The sequence below is a fragment of the Homarus americanus genome, unplaced genomic scaffold (assembly GCF_018991925.1).
Source record: "Homarus americanus isolate GMGI-L3 unplaced genomic scaffold, GMGI_Hamer_2.0 scaffold13381, whole genome shotgun sequence".
Taxonomy (NCBI): Eukaryota; Metazoa; Arthropoda; class Malacostraca; order Decapoda; family Nephropidae; genus Homarus; species Homarus americanus.
The window spans coordinates 87,890-114,709 of record NW_024739802.1 but is presented as its reverse complement, the minus strand read 5'-3'; the positions used below and the strand labels follow the sequence as shown (position 1 = coordinate 114,709).

Genomic DNA, 26,820 nt, shown 5'->3' with positions numbered 1-26,820 from the left:
TAAATTATCTGTACAGTATGTGGTAATGTCTATTCCATATAAACTCCCAAACTCTTTAACACAAGTCTGTGATTACATGTCACAAGTGAGGAGAAGGGAGTGCACGAGTGAATTGTGGCAAGAGAAATTACTGTCTGGAGGATGGCTTAATGAAACACATCTTCAGCATAAAGTGTATTAGATTACATTATTTTAAGTTTCAGTATGATATTTATCCTTTTCAGATCACTCATTAAATTTACAAATAAAGTAATGTCAATTAAGTTGCCTATACAGTAATTACCTTTCTAGTACAGAGTAAGATACAACAATACATTTTGTAATAAAGAAAATTAAAAACTTATATTTTCAATAAAATGTCCAATACAGTACTGTATATCCTGCAAAATACTCCACAGGTTAATGTGACATAGGTGAATCTGATCATTACATTATTCAAAGTTCTTAGTAATATTGCAAATGCCACATATTAATAAATGGATACATTCAACTAAATAAAATTCAAATAATGGAAAATGATGAGGGATACTGAATAATAATGGCATAAATTGGACCTCCTCAAAAAAAAAAAAATATTTATTGAATGTTGCAATAAATCAAGAACTTCCATCCTAACTCCATCATACCATTGTTATATGCTGTACCATTTATAAAGGCAATAAACTCACCTGCCATCATCTAAATAATATTCAACTTGAATAAAAAGCAACTGTGAAGACATTTCATCACTTAATTTGGGGCAGGCAGCCAAGTAGTAACCCACATGTCAGAGTACTGCATCTTGTGCACAATTTTGTTAAAGGTTCATTCAAAATTGGAAAAGTTACGTAGACACTTTAGCATACAAGTAGCGGTACCGAATTTTCTTATGAATTGTTTTAAATTTTCAAAACAAAGGAGGGGGAAATATCTTAAACGGGCAAACACAGCTTAGCAAGAATACCTAGATGTAATTGTAGGTGGTCAGCAAAACATATAAGCTAACATTATTACAATATCTTAATGACATTAATTCATATAAATTTCATGAAAAGTACAAGATGTAATTTATCTATATTAAATACTAACAGCCTCAGAACTGCATCTAACTACATGCCTTGGATGCCTAATAAGATAACCACATAGCAGAACCCTGTTAAAATCCTCGTATAAATCTGAATAAGCTACAGTACTTAAAATAACTGGTTTACCATCAAGTAAGGAGTAATGCTTCCATTCCCTTGTTACTGAAATGTCGAAATTTTTCTTAGTTGTACATTCAACTTGTTCATGTTAAATTCCCTCTAGGTACTTCTAATCATGGAATCGATCCTCTCATTGTTACATATAATAACTGTTACACATAAGATACCCTAATCTAACTGCTTATGGTAACAAATCCTGGCCCTGCAACACACTTTGAAATGCACACTGGCCTGCTAATTTGGATAGCATGGTTCTCTAGTTCCATTAATTATGGTAACTATGATTCTTTTACTCACAAGAAGCTTCCTTGAATACAATAACCTATTTAACCACTTTACTAAACTAAACCCTATCAGCATCCCCCCTACTTATGGAAAAAAAAATCAACACTGACATAATTCAGTTTATGACAAGAAATTCAATTTAGTTAGTTATTTCTTAGATACCAAACTGTCCATTTCACCTTTTCCCACAAAAATTGGAAAAAGATATATTGTATTATTACAGATTAGAACAAATATTGGACTAGTTTAATAAGTCACCATACATATTCTATACATGTATGACACTACTCGCTCTGAGCTGGACATATGCCCGAGCCATTCTTTTGACAGTCGAGATTGAACACACACTTGCTCAACAGATTGGACTGTTCTGATCTTCATGTGTAGTACAGTATACCCTACTTCATCACCATGACAAGAGATGGTTCAAGGATAAAATGAATGACTAGGAATATAAGCATTGCTAACATTGAAGTAGCCATCACACATTTTTGTATACAAATATGTTCATTTATGGCAAAACATATGTTCTTGCTTAACAGGACAGGGATGAAACAGTGTACAATGTATGTTCACAAAATGGCTGTCAATGTCAATCACATGGACTTATAAGTAGATGTAAATGGTTCAATTTCATGCCCAGAGAAACACTTCCCAGGAACCCACAAAAACTGAATCAGTCTGGTTTAACGTGGATTCCGTGCAGTTCTCGCCAGGGTCATACATTTCTATATGTTAGCAGGTGGTTAATGAAAAGGGTTGGGAGATCAGCATGAACCTCAAAGAACATTTTGGGAGTGAAATAAGATTTTACATGTACTGTACCTGAATACCAAACATGTCTTGCATATGTGATTTGAAGTTATGATGGCAAAATGAAGCTGAAAAGGATATGGTTAATGAATGAATAAAAATTCCTTAAGGGCAAATAGGTACACTAATGTTAAAGAATGACCCTGAGCATCTATAATTAATATGAAAAACTTAGGATAAAGTGAGGCCAGATTGAGAGATGAATGGAATGGAAGAATGAAACAATTTATTTGGTTAAGAAAAGCAAATTACTTTGTTCCACAATAACAAGTTTGTGGTGTAAACATACACAAGATTTCAGTTTACAAATGTAAAGTATTGTTACAATACCCAGAGATTTACAGTATGTCACTAAATATATCACACCAAAATTTATAAGCACATTCTTCGTTCTCATCAACTTTAATACTGTAAATATTTTAGCTACATCCTCTTCAATAAATGGTTGCAGACCCATTAAACCTGTCCTAATATTCCTCTCCAACTTAGCCCAAATTTTGGCCAACTTAACCATATACAGTAGATCGGAACCCCTTAAGAATGGACCCGAGTAAAATTGGTTTAATTGGGGAGCATTAGAATGAAGGCTAATCTGCACCGAGTCCCAATACTAATAGGACAGAGGAAGTTAGGGGCCCCTGTAGGATTGATGCCTATTAGAACTGGGACTCATTTGACCAATGAAGAAATTTCCTACTTTCAAGGTTCTCCACACTAAATGAACAGGGTCCTGTCACTTCTGTGTTGTTAATAGTGCCAGCACACATCACAAGAATGAAATCATATTCACAGCCCAGAACAATAAGGTCATCTTATAGGACTATAGACCAAGTATCACATATATTGTTAAACTCATTTAAGTTTGCATTACAATTCCTTTTCCAGTTCTTGAAATGTAAACAGCAAAATTGAAAGTTTATCATCAACTATAAATAGTATTCTTCCAAGTATAATTACAACAAGGCCTTTGAACAATGAAGTGTCTTCATAATATGGTTATACAGAATTACAGAAACAGTAGCTAAGCAGTACCAGGGTAAATGAAAAGATTTGGGACATTACCAAAATTCAACACATAACAAAATGGTTCCTGGACTGATTTTGGTAGAAATCCCTAGAACAAAAACCACATTGGAGAAATTTCACTATTAAAAAAATAAAATTCAAACAAAAACCGTATTATGCAGATAGAATTGTATAAAGTTCTTTTTAGGAATGAAAAAAATATTCTTTTCTTGTCTTTCTTCTGTTGCACTAAATTATTCCTTTAAACAAAGGCTTTGCAATAAAGGAAAAATATTAAACACAAAACCAGCTTTGAATTTTTAATGCCTTCAAAATTATCTAAGAGCAGTGATGACACAGCTAATTAGTGATAAAAATACAGATTAATTACATATTCCATGTCACCAAGTCCTCATACATTAACACTTCAAATATTATATTTCTGAGGCACAACCTAAGCACCACACGGGGTCCTTCATGCAGAATGTTCATTCCACACGGAGTCCTTCATGCAGAATGTTCATTCCACATGGGGTCCTTCATGCAGAATGTTCATTTCAATCATGTATGTGTTAACAAAATGAATCAGACTTTCTGTGGTGGTGTAGTTTACATAATTGGCATCATGGAGTCCTTCATATCATACAAGCAACTTACCAAGAGCCTACATATGGTTAGTTGTAATCTTTTAATGAAGAGACCAAACACTCCTACAGATTTTAACATTTAATAATTTGATAAGTTCACTTGCCTCCAAAGTCTAGTACCTTCTTCAATTCACCCTTTAGGACAGGCCAAAAAAAATTTGTGTAACTCCTTTCATAGGAAGTTATGGTCAATATGCATAATATCGCTTCCTAAATACACCGCTCACTGGTCTGCTCATTAGTGAACCCATGCTTCACAAATTGTGATACAGAGGTTCAGAATGAAGCGGTAAAATCCAGATGTGGATAAATAATGTCAATCCCTCTAAAACATAAATATTGCAAAATTCACTTCTCTTTCCTTATATGTTCCTCACTTTTAGGAAATTTCTCGGGAAGAAAGTCCTTATTGTGGTTCAATCGCTCCCTGAGTGATGTACGCATGTGACCAGCGAATGATTCTCCAAGCTGAGTGGCTGCTTCACCAGCTACACTGTCCATAACTACACGGTTCACACCTGCACCACGCATACTGTGCCGTAGCGTGTCTGGTTGGAAAATTAAAGTATTAAAGTTTGATGAACAAAATGATTCCTAATAAAGTACAATTATACTCTGAACACCCACCTGTGCATGTCACCACTATCAGTTTACAAAGCTGAAATAAAAATGGTTCACGACCTCAAAGAATACAAAATTTCAACCTGACATCACAACACACAAAAGGCAAAAGCCAAGAGACTGGATAGTGAATGTAACCTTAAATTAACAAGGTTGTTTCAAACCTCAAGTTAAAAAGTCTTACTTCATTTTATTTAATTTTATTTAAAGAATATATATGCTCAACGGCATACACATACAGGGTGAAAATACTACCCGACATACCCACCCTCCTAGAAATAAAAAACTATTAAAATAAAAATATAATTACCTTGAACAACCTGGTGCACAGACCCATGAGGTTTATGCTGTGAAGCCAACTTACGACGTTTTAGAGGCATACCACAGAGATAAGCATCACTTAAACTTGTATCTGGCACCCCTCGTCGTTGCCTCTCCACATCCCTTGTTATCACGGGGAGCCAATCCTGCAATATGTACTTCAAATTTAGTGTTGAAACACTTCTCTATTACAAAACAGTATATCACTTACAATTCAGGTTTCCATACATCTTGATTCACCCCAAACTTTTTTTTTTTCACATTCGCCATTAACTTTCTCCTCTTGAGACATTTCCAAAATTATTCACTAACATTTATACATTCCCCTTTGAAATGCTAACAAAGGCAGTATCAACCCCCTTCTCCAGTTCTTTTGTTTCTCTTACTGACCAATGTATAAAACATTCTCTTTTCTATCCATTTTTTCCCCCACTCCTTGGGGTATATCAACTCATTAATCCATCTCTACTGACCCATATCTAGTCTGACCTACAATATTCTGGGAGTGACCCCCTCTCTTTAAAGAAATATTAACACAAAGAAAACTTTCCTGTCTCAAATTGCCATCTACAGTAAAATAATGACACTAACTCCACTCTAAGATTTACCACATTGTATCAGTCAATGTCTTTGGTGCCTTACAGGAATCATTATAAAAAAGGCCTTTCACGAAAAATAACTACCAATTGTAAAACTTGCAGTGATATTAGACCAGGTATGACAGCCAGTATATGGTTCAGTGAAAGCATGATATGACCAATACACTTTTCCTTGGTCTGTCTCTTGATGTCATTATTGATGAAAATTTGAATGAAAATATTAAGGGTATAGAAGTGTGATGGTTTCAAAGTTAGCAAATGACAGTTAACATACAAGAAACAGAGCATGCATAGTGAGTACTGTACAGTATATGGAATGAGTGGAAGCTACTTGAGGCAGCCATGAAATTCTAAGGAAATTATGAAAATATGATCAGCTCTTCAATTGAATGAGAAATAAAGACACAGTAAGGACAAAACTTTTAACACATTACCTGAGGAACAGCTGAATGCCAAGGTTGTGTCCCTCCATTAATGATTATTGGCGGTTCTTCAGTTAATGAATCTTCCTCCTTTTCTCTATCAGTCTTTCCAGTTGCACCTTCTACAGCTATTTCTAACTCTGACTCAATTGCAGTAGTTGTAACTTCTTCCATGCAACCCACTTCCTCAACTTCCATAGGCTGGATTAGAGAAAACAATTATTACCAATATGCATCGGCTTTGATTTCACTCAAGAGCCTCTCCATAAAGCTCTATTTGGATCTAACAATGCAGACAGCATAAACCCAGTCACAGAGCCAAACTTTAAGTGATAGAAGGTACACATTACTATATCTGCAAACCAGAGAACCCCGTAAGTGTTTACTCAAAGGAGTCGATGGACGCATGATCATAGCAGCCAATTCAACTTCAAAACTTCAAGCAAAATATTATTACACCAATGTCCCCACTATGAGGATATGACCACTAGACTGCCAATACTTTTCTCTTAGACTCCATTGTAAACTGAACTGTGATAATTTGTTTCATTCTAAGGTAATTGCCATCAGTGATTTTTATCACTGAGGAGACATTACCTTCACTCTACATGGAATTTCAGAGAAACATCACTGGCAAAATGCTCTACAAATGTACTGATATATCAACTCTAATACGTCTATTCTAAGATCAAACTAAAATGTCAGAATAAGGACTCTTTCGTCAAACCCTGTTCCCGAGTTCTTTTCTGTAAATATTAGCCATTACTGACAAAGTACATTGCCATCTCCCAAAATTATGCTTTAATAGTAAGAAACTAAATGACTTTGGATTCATGTTAGTCAGAATGATTTGACAATAGCACTGGCCTATCTTCAACTATCATGATTTCCTAATAACTATTGTATAATCATTCCATGTCTGTATCTTTCTTTGCAAAGCATAAATATACCTTGAAAACATTGGTCCATAAGTGCAGCACAAACTTAATATCAGCTGACAGGCCTGCACAAGGACACTGATCATGATACTTTTGTCTATAACATCTAAGCAATTCTTAAACATATGCAAAAATTTAAGTGAGCTAATATTAGCTGTAATGAGATGCTAGATCACCAATGTAAAAAATAATTTAACAATTTAACAACTATTCTTATGTTATACTGGTCTGTTACACTGTCACACAATTGTGAAACATCTAAAAATTTCACATCAACAAAACCAACAAGACTGAACATACTTCTACTATAGGCCCATTGGAAGGCGCTACATTAATAACATTATCAGCAGCTGGAGTCTGCTCAGGGGCAGCAGCTGGTGGGGGAGCAGGCTGTGTTGTAACAGATCCATTTGCATTTTGTCTTCGGTTGCGTTCTTCTTCCATCCTTCGCCCCTCATCTGGGGACACCACATATCGCCGAATGTGATCATCTGTTATGGTCATTCGGCTCATCATGGATCTTAACTGCATTATTGATGTGTTGACAGACCATGATTGAATTTCTGGACTCACTCCTGCCATTATAGATCGCTGGAAGAAACACTAGCCTTAACACCATTGTACTGTATACATAAGCATGAAATAAGCTTTAAAATATCTAAAATAGAATACAGTAGACTATACAATTTCTATCTTTAAATAATGCTTAAGCTTCATGATGAACTACTAAACACTTACCATGATATCTAATTCTAAAGGCTTGTAATGAAAATCTTGCTCAAACTTTAAGTTACATTTTTCGAAGGAGAGGAAACCCCGGGCTCAAAAAATAACAAATAACTTTTACTCTTGCATTACTGGTACTTTCTTTTATGTATTAATTTCTAAGGTACAAACACATGATCCTGAGACATCTCAGGCTTCACCAAAAAGAGAAACTTACAACTCTTTCTTGAAGTACTCGCTCCAGACCCTGGGCACCATCCGTAAAACAGTGGAGTGAAAGAGCTATAAATTCCCCTAGTGCCCGACGAACTAATGACACCAGTGATGGCCCAAAGGTTTCTGCATCCGCTATTGAAAAATAAAAAAAATTACAAGTAACACCAAAAGAAACTATATATTAACAGCCACAAATACATAATTAGTATAATTTCAAATTAGGTACTGTATGACATTATAGTGAAGTCTGGTTAGTGGCAACTTCTGGTTACATGATGTCCAGTTAGTGTAAAATTCAACAGTAGACATGCACACACAAGGAAAACAATGAAATACCACTTACTATGATTTAATACCAAGTTGAATATATCATGTAGCCGATGTCGGATAAAATTGTGCACTGTGTTGACATAATCAATACCTTCATGCACATGTGCATCTCCCTGTAAAGATACAATGCTTGCTTTAATAAAGAAAATCCTGGATAAATCTACTCCACTCTGATAAGTTATGGGTCTAACTGGACAGTGATAAGGTAACTATACCTGTACAGTAAAGTCAAAGCCTTTCTCACAAGGTGCAGGAAGCCAGAATCAATTGTTATTTGGACATCTCTTTAATATAAGAGTCAACATGATCTGTGAGTTCCTCCTGTTGATGGAGCCTATTTTTGATGACAAAACTCAAAATGAAAAGATAGAATAATCCTGTTCATGCTAGTGTACACTCGGGAGGTAACAAATATAGAAGGCTGCATTCTGAAATTTTTAAAAGTTCCATAAACTGAGAGTAATGAAGACTAAACCAGTATATTATTACATGAAAAACAAATAATCTCTGTGCAGTGTATAAAATCCACCTAATCAAATTATGCAATGCTAACATGACTCGCTATACCCCTGTATGGTTATGACCTAAAGCATAGCATTTATTAAAATTAGCTGTGATCTGAATAAACTTACTAACCCAAACAAATAAGACTGAAGGCCAGTACTAATGGGATGAAGTTTTAATGGAAACCAATTTTAATAGTTAGATCAGATCAAATTTGATCCTAATAATATTGTACTGCATCCCATCTGGCCTGAAACCAAAAACTAATACAGTAGTCAGTTCTCCTATAACACTGTAGGTGCATTCCTGTAGAACATCGTGTTATAGAAATACTGTGTTTTAGTAACTTAATTCAATGGGAATTAAGGGGTAGTGGGTTCGAGAACATGACTGACAACTTTTTTTTACAAGTTCCTATTATTTTTAGTTTTTGTGTTCTTTCATAATAACTTCTTTTTAGTTTGATATCTTTCATTAATAAATTAAAACACATAAAAGGGGAAAATTTTCTATTATTGCATGTTAATCTATATTGTTGAGCAATACAAAATGTTGCCATGAAGAGTAAAAATTATGAAATTAATGGAGTGCGACTCATTTAACAGTTTTAATGATAAAACCTCTTTAAATCAAAACATTTCTAACCATAAGAAATGTAAATACACTTATGAAATTGTTTAGGAGACAAATAATATATAGTCAAACAGTTCACAATAACGTGTGTGATATATACACAGGCTGAACAATGGCCAAGGCAGGTGGAAAACGTTACCAAGGCTGGCAAGTCTGATTTTCTTGTCATTATCAAATCCCTCAAAATTCATATAAATTAAATTTCAATATTTATTCCTTGATAAAGGAAGCAGGGTCCTAGTGCTGTCACTAGGTACCCCTGTACAATAACACCAGAAGCATCTGGCAAGTGTCACCGAGATTCATTACCAAATCAAGTGTTTCAATACCAAATTTTTTAGCATACAGTACAGTAAAAAAAATAATTGTATTATGGAAAAAAACAATCCTCACCGTTATATAACTGAAGTGTAGATAAAATTGTTTACAATGAGTCAGTAATAATTCAAAATATACTGGGCAGTGAAATCATCTCTGCCAAACCTCCAAGTTCACCCCTTAAGTTCATACATGTTAACTGTGAATTTATTCAGGGTTAATACCAAATCATTTTCATTCATTACCAAATGGATTTGTCATTAATTAGTTTCTACCATAGGCAGCACCTAGAAGCATCTACCAGCATTCCACGTAGAGAGAGACTACGCGGAGGCAACCGCAAAACTGCTTATTCCTACAGATATTGAAACAGTTTATTTAAGCAGAATAATACAGATACAAGAGTGGATAATAATAACAACATTGACATGGCTGAGCCAATCGCATTATACCCAATTTGCATCCTCGTTGTAAAAAATGTGTTCCCAATACATTTGCCATGTTATGCTGTAACTAATTCGCCTTATGAAAACACGAATTATAGGAGAACCGACTGTATCCATTTCCAAGGTCAACTGGTGCTGGAGTGATAAAAAGTCACTTACCTATTAAGACAACATCTTGGGCAATCTATGACATAGGCATGTGCTCTACACCATGTTATCCACTACTCATTGTAAAGCTAATGTGATATTTTACATAAATTTAACAAAAATAAATAAAAAAAATAAATGGAGAAAATATGATATGAAAATTCTGGAAGTACACCAACAACTTACTGCAGTAAGAACAAGATGAGGATGAAGATCACGAATAACATTATCAATGGCACGGTCGAGATTCTCCTCAGTGGGCTGACTTCCTTGAAGAGCTCTCTCCCTCACAAATCGTTGCAAAGGAGCACGCAGTTGATTCACAGTTGTTGCACGTCCAAAGAAAAGTTGAACAAGGTCCCCAATGGACAATGAGAGAGCCTAATAAAAAATAAAAACCTTTCACTGTTGATAATTCATGTGTTTGGAACTTTGGATATGTCAATATGAGAAAGCTCAATATGAAATGCAACCACTCAAATGGTTAAATGGAAAATGGGTTGAGAAATGACTGAAATAGACAATACACAGAACTAAGACAAAGCATCCTCTGAACTATTCCCACCTTGAGCAAGATGTCTAATTTCTTTTTGTTTTCAAACATTTTAAGCATCATGCATATATACATGCTAGTTCTCTCTTCATGCATACCAAACATACACGATCATCTCATTTTCTAAACTTCAGCCTTTACCTATGACCATCGTTTTTCACACCATAGTTTTATTCCCTTTAGTTACAAATACAGTTAGTTAACAGTTTCTTTCATCTTATACTCTATAGATTTGTTAACTCAATTTCTCTTATTACAATAAACATAACTCCACTTTGCATACTTCCTATTTGAGAGTCGCTTCAGATATCTGCAGTGACTGTTCCTTTGGGCACATCGTAATGACCGAGTCCAAGATCAGGCCCCCAATGCTAAGTGATGCATAACTAAATCTGCTACCATCTTGGTATTCTTTTAATAATGGCTACAATGTGTACTTTACCCAGTTTATGCAAAAGTACCAAAGGAAGCAATCCTCCAAACCATGAAAACTGACATGTTCTTCCAGTACAGTATTACATGCCTCCATCAAAGTACAAGTACAATAAGTCCATGATACTAAACAATAACCCATCTCAAATTAAGGACTGGAACTATCATGAGTGATGATAGGACATATAAAAATGTACAAGATGGCTGGAAGGATCAAAACAATAAGCAAATAATACAAGCAAAGCTGAATTTTTCTTTCAGTGATGGGAAAGAAAATATTGTACTCCGTTTCTCTATTTCTAAGTGCAAAAGTGAACCAAATCTCCAACTCAAATCGATAGATTTTTCAAATAACTTGGACAACCACAAAAGAAATTATTCAATGTGGTGAAGGCTACAAAGTGACCTTTAAGGTGCAACCTTTATATTTATTATATTCTTATCAATCCTAATTTCAAAAATTTTCTTGGCCTACACCCAACAATGAAAACTGGCCACCATTTTTAATACTGTACTTTGTCAAAAATCAAAACTTCTGACATTGTGCTGTGATCAACCTTCATCAAATTATTAGTATTCCCCCAAACCATCATTCAAACACCTCTCATTAAGTTCATCAAAGTCTGTCAACATATTGAAATTTGGTTGCACACAAAGTAGGTATGCAAGTGCAGGCATTCATTAAATATGGACACTAGGCAAGCACACATAAAGAAGAGTAATCTTAAAAAAACAATACCAAGCATTGCAAAAAATTAATGTGAATAGAGTATAGGATTTTTGTAGTTTCAGGGTTATTGGATGCCACACTTGACAATAAGGATCAAAATTTAAAAAATAAATACAAAATATTGTAATAGAGCTGAGAACCATGACAAAGAAGTTTCACAAAGGTGACCTTAAAAGTAACTCCAGTAGAAGAAAGATTAGCTATGTGAAGTAAAAAAACAAGCTTGGTGTAGTGTGTACTCCCTAATTTTGCAGAACAGGCTGCATGCATGATCTTGCCAAGGTGGGTAACAGGATTTATAATAATTGTTAAGCAATATGTGCACTGAGTAGTTGATTCATTGGGTAAAGTTGAGAATGTAATGACACTAAATGGCTCTACTTTACTACAGCAGCAACTCTTTACAAGTCATTTTCAGCTTTAATTATCTTTTGACATATCTCACACACTGAACTAATATGTAGTCTATGAAACCCTCTGAAACAATGCATCCAATAAGACATCATCTCACCCACCTGACCAATGAATTCAGGTCGTCAGAGTAAGCAGAGAAACTGACATGGTACATTTCCTGGTGTCCATTTCGCCTACAAAACTGTCAACACATTGAGTCTACCTTAGTGAAGTCTGAGTTAAAGCAGCCATTTAAACAAAAGCCCATCATTGGAGAAAAAAGTTTCCATACATCCAACCTTCACACAATGTGTAGTGCTGATAGCTTAACCAACCCAGCGGAACTAAACTGAAGTACATGTACTCGCTGAAAGAACTAATTGACATGTCCATGCTGATGCTCTTTACAAACAGATCTATTTTCATCCATGGTTAGATTGATACATTTTTTCATAATGGGCAAAGCAGAGGAATAGTCAGGCATATATGATGTGCCATAAATTTAAACCTACTATGTCAAACTGCTGCACTGAGGACAAATGAAATTGACACCAGCTGCATTGAATGGGTTACAGAAAACAAATTTCCTTTGGAAGGACTTTCTCTTATCGGTATGAAGTCTAAATATGTGGTGAATAGACAGCTACCATTATATGATAGCCTAGTTGCTGTAACCAAACGATAATGGGCATCCTGGATACAACTCGACCAAATATACCAGAATATTTGCTTTGCCTATAATCCATAAAATTCTGGAGATATCTTTTTCAAGGAAAAAAGGTTAAATTGTAAAAAGCCAATTAATAGAACATCTAATAAATGTATAAAGTCAAAGATTTTATTTTTGTTTTCTCATCTACACTAACTCAGAAGCTTATTAGTACTAATTACTATAAGTTCTACAACCATCTCCCATAGGTCTCCAAACTTACTACAGTGTTAAAAAGTTGATAAAAGAGGGAGTCCTCTTCTCCTTCACTGAACATGCCACCATCAAATGGCTGTAGAAATTCATGAAGTGAAGAACCAGACTGCTGACTATTACTGTTTCCACTTTCTGAATTTAACGAACCAGATACTTGAGACATAACACCCTGAAAAGAGAATTGTGATTATCATCTTCAATGGAAATAAAAAACTGTCAGATGACAACAAATAAAAAATGTGTAATGTTATACTTTGTGGGTTGCCTTGCCAGACTGTAAACGATGGAAGTCTGCCAAGAACCCCCATTACTCTGTTCTAATCAAATTGCATCCGGCTCCACATTAGTCAAATTGACTTGAAACTGTATTTGATAACTTTAAAACTGTTAAGTTTCATGAGCCGAAGCCCTTGGTATATCATCTGTTAACTAATTGCTTACATAGTAATGGCCCTATGTAGTGACAATGATCCATATCACTTTCTCAACCTAGACCCAATTGTGAATAGTCTTTTGCAGTCCGTCTTTTCCTTACACAAACACCTAAATTATATAATTTTGTCTCCACAAGGCAGCTGGACTCTGTTTCCCCTTCTTTGGGTGCATTAATCCTGCTGATCATCTGGTAAATAAAGATTATAGACTCCAATGACAATGTATTTTCTTTTGTATTTTACAGCATACCTGTATAAGATGCACTTTTCTATCTTAAATAAAGCTAACAAAAATCAGTGTGTCTTATACATGAAGATGCAGTCTCCTGCAGGTGAATGAATCCCCATTGCAGTCTCCAGCAGGCTAAATTCTACCTAGCCCAACTCCAGAATTAAAAATATGTTAATGCATACTTCAACACATTACAGTATTATTATTTTCAATTAATCAATAAAAGAATTATTGTAAATATAAAAGCTGGATTTATAACAGATGATAACCCAAGACGATTAGTGTCAGTACGGCAACCCAATTAACACTAAACGAGGGATACCTGTACTGCCTGTAATATCCTTATACTAGGCATTATAGGTTCTCAATAACTTTCACATAAAAAGGAATGAAATATAATATGTGAGTAAAATGAAACTATCAACTAACCTGTACTAACTGAGCAAACATCTGATCACTGATCTGTGGCTCACTGCCATCTGCAGCTTGCTGCTGTGACTGCTGTGGTTGTTCCGGCTGTTGCTCTTCTTGCTGTTGTGCTCCAGACCTTTGTCTACCACTAAATGCCTCAGCCATCAAATTTGCAAAAAGAGCAAGCGGATTGCCAGAAGATGCTGTAGGCGAGACTCCAACTTGAGGACGAGCCTGAGCAGACTCTGAAGAAATTTCTCCTGGCTGTGAATGTAAAATCAATTACTGTATAAGAAACTTAACAGAATATAAAAATATATAGATGAAAACATAGGACACAATGATTCAAAGCTGCATCTTTGCTTATGATGTGGGCCACCTGTAAATGAATGGTCTTAATACTGTACTAGAGGAATACTGCACAACACTAGAAAATTTTAATTATTACTTATAACTATAAATGTTAAAAAAAAAAGTACAGGTATGATACTTTAAGAAAAAACAAAAGCATTCAGCTATAAGTTAAAAAAAATATATATTAATAAATAAATAAATAAATGAGGAATACCATCCACCACCAAGCTTCACATACCAAAAGCTGATCCACACCATCACACCAATCACTCTGTGTGGACTTTTGGACTCGATTTCAGGCACAACATTCTGCTGATTTCTGGCTTAGTAAATAATCATATTTAGAAATATTACTTTATATCATAACATATCAAGAGAGGAAAATATGACTTCCACTTTCTGTAGAACTGACATACCCGTGTGCTTGCTGCTGACCTTCTGTGCTGACCCGAACCGCCTCCAGCTTGGGTCTGGTGAGAAGAGATGCCGAGGAGGCTTAGCGATCGAGTAATTGAACGAACACCGAGTACCTATAGTTCACTAAATTTTCCAATATGCCACATTTGAGTTTCCTAATTTTCCACTTACATGACTCATTCCATTTTACATTTGCTTATCACTTTAGGCCACAACTATCCAGATTATTTTCCTCACATTTCACTCCCACTTGTCGGCAACAAAATCTGTCTTGCACCTTTAAATCTTATCATTATTCCTAGTAAGAGCTTATTAAGGATTTGATTTCTACACTTGAGGTACTTTCATTCCTAACTCCAAACATTAGCCCAAGATTATTGTATATACGTATACACTATAGCTATACGGTAGAGGGCTTGCATAATGAACTAAATTTTCACTACTGTACTTTCAATATTTTTCTCCCAAGTACACACTTTATATCTTTGCTCAATTGCTTTTTCAAATCCATTGAACTATAATACATGCAACTTTCAATATTTTTTATTACTAATATGTAATCCACTCAACCATGCTCTACCACCAAACAAACTCATCTCTTACTTTACCATTTGTCATGTTTTGATTTCTCTCAGGTAGCATTAAAAAATTATCAAAATGTGGAAAGACTCAAGAAGTTCAAGAAATTGTGATAACCCAAGCATAAAATAGATGGATGAAATAGGCCAGCAAAATAAAATAAAAGCAGTGATATGAAAAAATCTGCACAAAGCACAAACTTAACATATTTAGCCAGAAAATACTTTATTACTAGAGTAACTTTCAGCAAGCATTTTTCTAATTATTTAGTTAATTAATTTCTCAATGATAACAGTCATGTTGAATAATACTATACAGTTATTCTAGTTCTTTCAGTGAAAAGGAACACGTGTTAAAAATTTTGGCACATAAGACAATATTATATGTCTTAGCAGAAAATTCTGATAAAACATTTTATGTGCATCAATGTCACCTAATGAGTTCAGTCAACCAAGGGGATTTGATGATACCAGATTTTACTTAAAAGTGATTACTTTGACTTCTAGGCATCAATTATTGGAAAAAATCAGTCTGTGTTCTTAAGGTAGCAAGTACTGTACTGCAATGACTTTCACGAATTCCAAACCTTGAAAAAATATACTGTACAGTGCTCAATGGTTATGTACTGTATAGTATCATGGAAACAATTTTACATAAAATTTAGGAAAACTGTTCTACCTAAACTGTGGAGCAATATTCCAACACCCTGCATACTATAAATGTCATTAATTGTAAATCAATGGCACTTGTGAGAACTAAAGGTTAAGTTCTGGTTCCCAAAATACTACCCAATTTTTCACTTCTATTCCACTAATTTTTTTAGTTTCAATTGACACATTAGAAGAGATATAGTCAACCTGATATAAAGGTATTGACACTTCATCAAACACATTCACCCCCTCCCCCTCTGAAACCCCCTCTCATCTTTCTTTCCTCTTCTTGACACTCCCAAAGAATGAAGAAGTGATGAAAGAAGAAGTTAGAAAAGAGATAGACATACAGTACAGCACCCAAAGATAGCTTCACCCTCTCACTTGAAAAGAAAGAGGGAGATCTCCTTCAGAAGATTCATTTATTGAAAAAAAAATCATATTTACACAAGTGAAAGTGAAAAAAAAAGTAAATCCAATCAGGATCAGAGTGAGTCAACAACTATCAATCACCATGTCAGTGTGGCATAGTGAGGGGCATGGGGGTGGCATCTGTGTAATCAGTTCATCGCTTCCAACCACAAAACCCATCTTGAGTAATATTTTCAACCTTTTTACTTTTATATCATTATTGTTTCTCTTTATTGGATAATGTGTAACAAGTAGAGAAATTAAGAAAAGGTGTAAATATGATTGAATGAACATTTCTGAAAAAATTATACTTGTTAGGATTGGGTGTTTAAATTTAACAATGCAATAAATAGCAGATTTTTTTCAACTTTTAAAAAACATTACAAGTATAGTTTATGCAATATACAATACAGTATACCATCTACAGTGACCCCTCGTTTAACAAACGCCTCGGTTAACGAAATTTCGGTCAAAGGAACTGCCTTCCATAAGGATCTTCAATTCGGTTAACGAACAAAAATTCGGTTAACGAATTTCTTACGAACCGACCTCAACTTGTTTTCGCTTGCACTGACCGGGCAACCAGCTTTAGTATCAGTCCGCCAATACGTTAATCGGTTCTAGGGCTTAAATTCCTTACTATTTTAGTAAATATCAAGAAGTTTATACTATTCAATAATTTTAAAAGTTTAATATTCAATTTTTTAGTCATTTTAACAATTATTAAACATAATTGAAGGTAAAGTGACTAGTTTAATGAGTGGCATCCAGCCTCTTAACACAGCAAACAGGTGTTAGTCTCTCTCTGTTTTCACTGGAGGTAACATCTTGCTTGACTCTCTCTTCAACTAAACGCTTTTTTTCTGTGTTTCCAAGCAAATTATTGGTCATTTTGAAATATATTTTACATATTGACAATATATAATGCAGTGCAGTGTTGATTTAAAGAAAATAATCTTGAATTACACCAAGAGAGCTAAAATTTAATGGGTGAAATGGCACCATGGGGTGACTTCTCTTCCATCCCAATGCCTTCTCTTCTTCCTTCTCCTCCACCCCCATTCTAAATCCCATCATCATCATCATCATCATCATCATCATCATCCAGGAGCCTTCTACATACACACCTCAAAGTAAGTGAACTTTTCTACCTTTTTTGTTGAATTTAGAACATTTTCGGTGAGCTGGAACCAATTACCCAAAAACCCATTGAAACAATGGTTTCGGTTAACGAACTTTTCGGTTAACGAACGACCTTCTGGAACGGATTGAGTTCGTTAACCGAGGGGTCACTGTACATGAAGTGCAAAAAATCTGCAATATATTGATATTACAATTTCCCAGTCAAATTATTTTATAAAGCATTATTAGGTATTTTCCAGTATCATAGAGCAAAGGAAGTGTATTTAAACAGATCATGCATAATTTGGAACACAATTCAATGGGGTAGGAGTGGCAAATTGAAAACCCATGGACTGGACAAGATCTACTATATGTTCTTTTCCACCTCGTGAATTAGAATAACTTGGAGCCAACTGTACTGTATTTTTATTTATTTTTATTTTTGTTTACATTTTGAATAACCCTCACTATACATATCTAACAAAAATTTACATTAAGTGATTTCACATTTTACTTTGGTGTGTAAACTCTTGACAATACACTTAAAACTAGACAGCAAGGATACAATAAAGTAAGCCCTACCTGTGCCCGGTGTCTCCTCCTCGTAGCTGGCCGAATATGGTGACTTTGACATGGCAGGAATGGGTCAAACTGGTTCATCCCCATTCCTGGCAAATTAAGAGGCGTCACGTGCACATGAGGTCGGTGTGTCACTCGGGTTTGAGTCACATTGGTTGTGTTGGTGCCACTGTGGGTATGAACAATACCTTGTAATTAAAATTCTCTTCCTCAGGTTGCAAAAACTATGACTAAGTGTTGAAGTGCTTTAGTGAAATTAACAATCTGTACTGTAAGGTTTAAAAGATAAATTTGAAAAGGGTTTACAAAGGTGTTGAAAAGGTGGAATATTGACAAAATACTGATATAGTAAAAACTCTGAATACCAGATTAGTGCGAGCAGAGTCCTGTCTGCTGTTGGACACGCTGCCGAGGGTTTTTTGGCACCCCTTGGTAAGGTAATTCAAAGTAACATTCCTGGACTACAAAAAAATCTAAAAGAGCAGGAATTTGTTACAAATTGACAATATTCTGTATATCAGGGAATTACATATAAAATAAAAATACCAGGTAAACTGAAGAAAAGTGGTCAATCCGCTTTTGAATTCCTTCCCAAGCAACCAGAAATATGTCAACAATACGTGCAAGGGTGGAGGCGATGCAGCACACAAAATACTCTCTCAACCTGTCTTGTCTGCTAAAACTCTATACAAATATCAGACCAAATAAAAGTCCTTTATTTGGAGTATCCAGTATTAAGAATTTTTACTGTACAGCTATTCAAAATTCATCGTCTTATAATACCTAAATAAAAGATTTCCCATGTGGTTCTGGTAATGAGGAAAGAAGGAGAAACAAGAGTAAGACTACTGTAGTTAGTTTACCTATATCTCAAAAATTCTGTAAACTCAGGTCATTTAAAAATTTCCTTATGTCCATCTGAGATTTTCTCAATAAAATACAGAAGCACTAGTTCAAGTCTAGTTAAGGTTAAGTTACCGGAGTCACAAAGTGCAATGAACTGTAACTATCCCAAATGTGCTACAATACAATAAAATCTCAGACCATAACTTCCACCTCTCATATTTATGGAAAATGATGTGTACAAAAAATTTGGGTAAGGATCATGATAATTCATGTTAAATGACCCAGATTTTCCCACACCAAATGGCACATAAGGATTAAGTAAAAGTGAAGCAATAAAAGCCATAAATTAGTTATAAAGATAAACTTGTAGCCTTTACTCCTTTACGTGTTTGCTCAGCTCTTGCAAAATTTAAATACAATGCAACATTACCCATACAAGCCACTCTAGCTCCAGCTTAGTTTCATGTGTATCAAATTAGAGATATATTACCTGAGGCTGTTTATAAAGCAGAAACATGGTGCAGGAGTTGGTGTATTCACTTCAAAAATATGTGCAAAAAATCAGCCATATTGCAATATCATCTTCCAAAAATGTTAGGTTTTAATGCCCCAGGTTTCCCGCTTAATTAATTTTAAAACAGTTTAAAAATTAAGTAAAAACATTATAAATTTTGACACTGGACATCTTCCAGGAAATATAATTTTCTGATCATTTGGCATCAAGGTGGGTCAACATTACCATGGATTAACAAGGAACTGGTGTACCCAGAGAATGTATGGCACTGTACTGGAGTAAATTTATGTAACAATTTACTTTTGTTTCTCCCTCATCAAGAAAGTGGTACGTACATAAATGCTCTGCCTACAACATTTAATATAAGCTAGAGACCATTTCGCTACCCTTTTCTAGGAACTAATGCCAATGCAAATTATTATTGAAGTACTATATACAGTATGCTGATTTGCCTATGAAATCAGTAAAGCAGTCTCCACTTGCTTACACTAAATAAAAAGAAATGCCCCAGCAAGTATGCACAAATGTAAGAAAGAGTAAGAATTGGAGTGAAGACAAAAGTTAAAATAGAGGAACACACTAGATGAATGATAGCAAGAAAAAAGCTCTCCTTGAAGGTTCAAGTTAATGAGGATAAAATCTTTTCATGAGAACACACTTCTCCTTATGTAGTACTTCCATGAATGACTGACACCATCCAATGAACTACCTTTCATACATCTTACATATGTACTGTATGTGTGTCATCAACTTTTGTGTAGCTAACATGCGGATGGTTCTACAGAACCTTACAGATAAGATTCCATATCCATAAGTAATTTTCAAATCATTACTAGCAATCTAGAAAAACATTTGCATGTAATAGTTTCAATATCAAGTATTAGTCACCTGTGTGTTCTTTCTTCATATGATCGACAAAAAAAAAATATGCGTGCTTTCAATACATTCATAAGACCAAGATAAACAATATACGTTCAAAGTCCCTCACTGCCAAAGCAAAATGTCTGCAGCCATGCTTACCAGAAGCCAAGATTTGCAGACTGTGAGCTAGCATGAAAATCAGAAAAAAAAGTACGAAGAGTGCGTTTAGATGAGGACTCGACCAGATGAATGGTTTATCACTTATAACATGGCAGCCATCTACTACTGAGCCTCCTGGAAACATGGATGAGGAAAAAAAAAAACATTTGTTCCCAAGTTAAAAAGTTTCCATTTAAACAGTGTAGTGGAAAACAATTTTGCAAAAGATTTTCATGGAGTGACACCAAGATAATTTGCATGTATTTAAAATTTTTGTTAATGATTTAAAATATTAAAATAAAATAAATAAATAAAAAACTTGTGACCATGAGAGCCAGAAATGAATAGATAAGTCCCATGTCATATACGTATAGTATATATACTGTACAGTACATATATACACGTGATCAACCATCCACCACTTTATTTTTTGCTGCTAACAGAATCAATACTTCCACTCACTATGATAACTTTATGTCATGTATTGTAAGCTATCGCAATTTCAAGAATGTATTATGCCAATAATGGTTGAAGTTATATAAAGCATGTCCTTAATGGCTGGTCACAAATGCTCTTTTATACACACTTGGGACATCATTAATTTATTAGTTACATTCAAGTAACAATTATCAGCAATACTCCACTTTCCTTCTACCAACACAGTACAGTAGATCCCTCTCTATTTTCTTCTTGAAACACAGAAAAAATTAAAACATCAAGAATTACTGAATATCAAGAACAGTGTTTTCTAACTCCATTAATCTTCGTGTCAACCAAGATATGATGGCCCTAAGTGTTCTGATACGGTTTTACAAAATATTGAACTTTTATCGATCAACTCATTTAGCCAACTAAACGAGGGTAAAGCAGGTACTATCACAAAAAATGCAGTATTTACACCAATTCATCCTCAAGCATGATTACCACACTGCTGGAGTACTTCACAAGTATTCCCTTTTTCACTGTTATATTATCACCAACATTTTCAGTACCATAAACTTTCCTCCATTATATGATCTTTCTTTACTCCTCTGATATCTACATTAAATCATCCCTGGGTTTTGACAAATCAGCTCAAAACTACAACCAACTCTAGTACCATCTACACCCAATTCAATCTTTTTAACCCACGTGTTCTACTATGGTGCACTCCGGCCACAACAAGGCCTAAACCAATCATTCATCAAACACTTAAAATCTCCTGATAATCTCTATATACATTTCCCTCCATATGTCTTTCTATTGATTCCTTCATCCTATTCATTTCTCATGACTTCAATCTTCACTATACAGTAGACATCTTTAATTCTTATGCCAACAAAAAAGAACTTATTCATCCCAGCAATTCTCATTCCTCATATTAGCATTTTGCAAGACTTCAGCTACACACTCGTACATAAGGCTCAATAAGTTTATCATGCACATTCCATACTTAAATTTCTTCTATTTAACTATGGCTTGCAAGGCCATTTTTTCAAGTGCTTTGACAAAGAGCCATACATTTCTCAATATATTTTCCCTAAATCAATGTCAGGTAGTAATAGATAAACTTGTGCCAAGGCATTATTGACACACATACATACAGTAGGTTACTACACAAGGTTTTCATTCCATCAGCATACACTACCAGTACCTAGGCCCGTCCTTTAGGGGGGGGTGAACAGGGGCGACCGCCCTGGGCCCCACACCCTCCTAGGGACGGCCCTGCCAGTACCCAAATTTCAGTACATAATATTCTACTCTCTCTAAACCACCTGCACAAAAAAAACAATTTCTCCTAGATGTTCATTTTTCCAAACAATATTTTCCCATTCTTTCCAAAACAGACTAAGCAGTCACTTTAGGTTATAAATAAATCGACTACAGGAAACCTTCTAATTAACCCCTACGCCCCGGTTGACGTTCTGGAACGAGCGCCTTTTCGTGCCATTGTTTGGCCCAGCACGGGTTATCAGGTTCCAGCATGACTATTTGATGGCCACGCCACATGGGTGGGCTCAGTGCGGTTAGTACGCATTAGCCTGTCGCCATGGAGAGTCGTCCCTCAACCTGGCGACAGATTGCGTGTGTCGCCGAGTACTTTTTATGAAAAATAATGCAAATAAAATAAATTCTAAATTAATTATTTACAGGAAAGAAGTATTATGATCAGTAAATATACGCATTACTGGCCATCCCGGACACAAATGCAAGCAGAAAATGGCCGCTAGGTGCATAAGTGACCACGAGCGCTCGCCGTCATAACAAGCTGTCCCCTTATCTCCCTCGCCACTGCAGCCTTAGGGAAGTATCTAGATGGTCGATATATAGTTTTTCTTACTTCTTTTTTATTGTTTTATCATTTAAAGAGGTCAAAAATTATTTTTCGAAAAGTTGATTTTTCTCGATTTACCCCATGTGAGGGGTACGGCCAGCGGCACCCTAGCCCAAGGGGTAGGTGTTACTGGGGTGCTGTCCAATAGCTAAATCTTTTGATGTAAAAACACTTCTTTGCCAGTTTATAAGTAGAATCCCATTTTTAATTTTACCTTCAATATTAACAAACCATTAGTAATAAAACACACTGCAATCACAGCCTGCAGATGGGAGCTGCATCCCAGACTCTACTGCAGATATCGCATGAGAAATAATAATACAGTACAGAATTTTCTAGCTAACAGGATACAAATCCTGATACAGTATCAAGTTATTGGGATGATACCATCCCATTAATTAATGAACCAGTTAAAAGGAGGCCCAGTAATTAGTTTACAGTACACTAATCTTTCCTCGATTCATAATCTAGAGAGCACCAATATTATTTGGAACTCAATAATTTACATCCTACGTTTTGTTCATACTATTCATCCATAATATGCACACACATCCTTCCTCTTTCACACCAGCTCTGTAGCCTCACTCCTTTCCACATTTGAATATTTGTAGTATGCTTCATACATTAAACATACTTAATAAAAATAATGCATACACACTGACAATGAATCCAATTACCAGGATACCTTCATCTCAATGACTATCTCATTAGTTCCATGTCAGATTTTTTTAAGATAGAGCAACTTTAGGAGAAAAAAATTATACTTTTAGTGATATCTGTGCTAGACCTTCAATTTCCATGGTATATACAGCTGTTAAACTATCTGGACAAAGAATATAGCATGATGAAGAGTAAAAGGTTCTGAAAGGGTAAGAGTTAATGTTAATAAATGTACCAAGTACAGATAGTCTACTGGTGTTAGCACTGCATCAAATATCAGGAGTACACTCCACAATACAGTACAGTACCACACAGCATCACTATTCCCACTAACCATTCATGTGCTGGTTTTATTTATTTTGTGTCCAAATATTATCATAAAAAATTGGCTCATACATGTTTCTTTCATTTATGTTAATGCTCTTACAATAACCTTGTATTAAGGAAGGACAGGTGAATTATGAGGAAACTCCATTTCAATATCAGCTCAGTAATGTTTTGTAACATAAGCTACCTCCCTAGTTAAAGCATAACTAATTAAAAATTTAAATAGTACAACATTTAAGTTGACGACACTATGAATACAAAATACTTATTCAATTCATTATTTAATATACGATGTCTCTATTATTAATCATGAAACACCGATACAAATGTCAAATGGAATTACTTCCAAAGTTGACTGAGGATAAGCACTAATTGTCCCAAGGGTAAAGTGAAAAGAAATGATTAAGACAGTGTGATGTATGAGAGTCTGCAAATTCAAGTATTTATTGTAGATTCCTTACAAGGCTTACATTCTACCACTTGTTATCTCTGTGGTACTGGCCCTGACAACTTGCATATATAAAAAATAAATTTCTACCCTTATGGCATCCTCTTTGCCAGGCAGGGGACTCTTTCTTGAGAGAACCGTCAGTGTGGACCACATGTAAAAGCAAGACAATTAGTACTTTAAACTGCTACACAACTAAGAATATATTGAGGAGAAATTTAAGATGGAGAAAGGAGGGGGTACTTTAAAATGGGAAGAGGAAGGCTTTACCAAAAAAAAAAAAAAAATTATAAGACATTGTCATGATTATAAAACTAAACAGTAAAAATCTAAAGCAAAAAACTTACTCTTGCATTATAAAAATCAGTCACACTAAAATGTCCAAATTAAGAACAGATGCCTGTCAGCAGACATATTTCCCCTGTCAAGCACTGTTCTTGTTAATTAGCTTGAACTTATCATATTTCAATTAAATATTTCAAAAGCATAACAATTATTAAAAAGAACATACCTGTTGCCAGCAGCTTGACTGTTTCGTCCATGGCCTGTACTTTGAACTCCCGAGCCAGATGATGAAGATGTGGTTGTGGAGGATGAGCTGGAGGTGTCAGCTGTGGAGGATGGCGAGGAAGTGGAGGATGTGAGGGGACCACCCAATCGGACTCCTAGCTGGTTTGTAATGGAGGAAACTATGTTTTGGATGAGCTCTGGTGGGGGAGCAGATCCTCCTGAAATTTAAAAAAGTCAAAAGATAAACAACTAAACAAAGCTTCAATAAAATGTTCTAAAACTTATAAGTAAGACCCCTCTGAGTTGGACTTTCCCCCATAAGTTGGACAAGGTTCTGACTTAGGAGGGGGTCACATGGTATTCACGTGAGGTAGCTATCACGTAAGGCAGCAGTTCCAACACATTTTTGTCGCCACTGTTGTTCCGCTACGCACTCTCTTTCCTTCATATTTAGTGCTTCCCCAGTGTATTATTATGCCCTCTATAGTAAGAAAAGGCAAAATAACACCACTGGGAGAAAAGGATTATTTCTCAGAACTTAAACAGAAGATGTGCGACAGAATTGATGCTGGGATCTCCATGAACGTTTTCTGTGAGTTTGGGCTGAAGCGGAGTACTTTTTACGATATCAGATAGATTTAAGTGCACAAATAAAAGTGTAACTAAATATAAAGTATAATTAAATATATGTACAGTGATCCCTCGGTTAACGAATTACCTTCCATAAGATTCTTCACTTCGGTTTACGAAAAAATTTCGGTTAACGAATTGCTTACAAATTTTTCCCAACATGTTTTCGCCTGCCCACCAGCTGTAGTATTAGTCCGCCAATACAGTAATCGGTTTTAGGGCTTAAATTCGTTACCATTTGAGTAAATATCAAGAAGGTTGTACTATTCAATAATTTTCCAAGTCTTATATTAAAGTTTTTAGTCATTTTAACAATTATTTAACATAATTGAAGTACAGGGAAATAGTTTTTAGCGTGCCAAACAGCCACTCAATACACCCAAAATGGCGTCAGGGTGTGTCCCTGCTCAGTGGAGGAAGCTTCTTGCTTGAGACTCTTGAACAATATTTTTACGTTTTTACAGTACAATTATTGGTCATTCTGAAGTTTATTTTACATATTGACAATATATAATGCAGTGCAGTGTTGATTTAAAGAAAATAATCTTGAATTATACCAAGTGAACTAAAATGTTATGGGTGAAATGGCAGCATGGGGTGACTTCTCTTCCACCCCAATGCCTTCTCTTCTCCCTTCTCCTCCACCCCCATTCTAATTCCCACCATCATCAACCAGGAGCCTTCTACATGCACACCTCAAAGTAAGTGTACTTTACTGCATTTATTTTTAGTTTGCATGTAGTTTTCTGTGAGTTGGAACCATTACCCAAAATCCCAGTGAAACAATGGTTTTGGTTAACGAACGACCTTCTGGAACGAATTGTGTTCGTTAACCGAGGGACCACTGTGTTAATATACAGGACGTACTGTAAGTGTAAGCAGCCTCCCATCGTCCTCCACCTCAAGATTCATCTACACGCCATCACAATCACACTAAAAGGTGTCCATCTAATATTGTCAATGCCTATGGCTTGGCACTTGACATTATTAGGGACCTGCCACGCTTTGCCATACAGATAAATTGCACAGGGAAATTTTCCCCCCACACACTCCTCATTCTGTCACATTATGTAACTTGCTGACAAAACCCATGACCCTTCAGGCTTTTACGCCCTTAATGCAGGAGTCATAAAGGCAAGCATGAAATCCACATGCTTCCCAGATGGGCACTGTA

At 35.4% G+C, this 26,820-nt stretch overlaps 1 protein-coding gene across 6 annotated transcripts in view; it reads right to left on the bottom strand.

Annotated features, from left to right (window-relative positions):
- Nucleotides 1-3,594: 3,594 nt before the first annotated feature.
- LOC121874987 (large proline-rich protein BAG6-like) overlaps nt 3,595-26,820 on the bottom strand; it is a 38,043-nt gene continuing 14,817 nt past the window's right edge. For 4 of the 6 annotated variants that reach the window (XM_042379337.1, XM_042379341.1, XM_042379339.1 and 1 more), the window contains exons 12-24: nt 25,018-25,234; nt 20,758-20,784; nt 18,381-18,546; nt 15,036-15,089; nt 14,284-14,529; nt 13,196-13,357; nt 10,342-10,536; nt 8,121-8,220; nt 7,779-7,909; nt 7,136-7,426; nt 5,910-6,098; nt 4,866-5,022; nt 3,595-4,482 (exon numbers count right to left, since the gene is read on the bottom strand). In XM_042379337.1, coding sequence (XP_042235271.1) covers nt 4,283-4,482; nt 4,866-5,022; nt 5,910-6,098; nt 7,136-7,426; nt 7,779-7,909; nt 8,121-8,220; nt 10,342-10,536; nt 13,196-13,357; nt 14,284-14,529; nt 15,036-15,089; nt 18,381-18,546; nt 20,758-20,784; nt 25,018-25,234 — 2,135 coding nt within the window. In that variant the 3' untranslated portion in view covers nt 3,595-4,282. The remainder of the gene's footprint in view (nt 4,483-4,865; nt 5,023-5,909; nt 6,099-7,135; nt 7,427-7,778; nt 7,910-8,120; nt 8,221-10,341; nt 10,537-13,195; nt 13,358-14,283; nt 14,530-15,035; nt 15,090-18,380; nt 18,547-20,757; nt 20,785-25,017; nt 25,235-26,820) is intronic. The other 2 variants (XM_042379343.1, XM_042379340.1) reach the window with 2 other exon arrangements.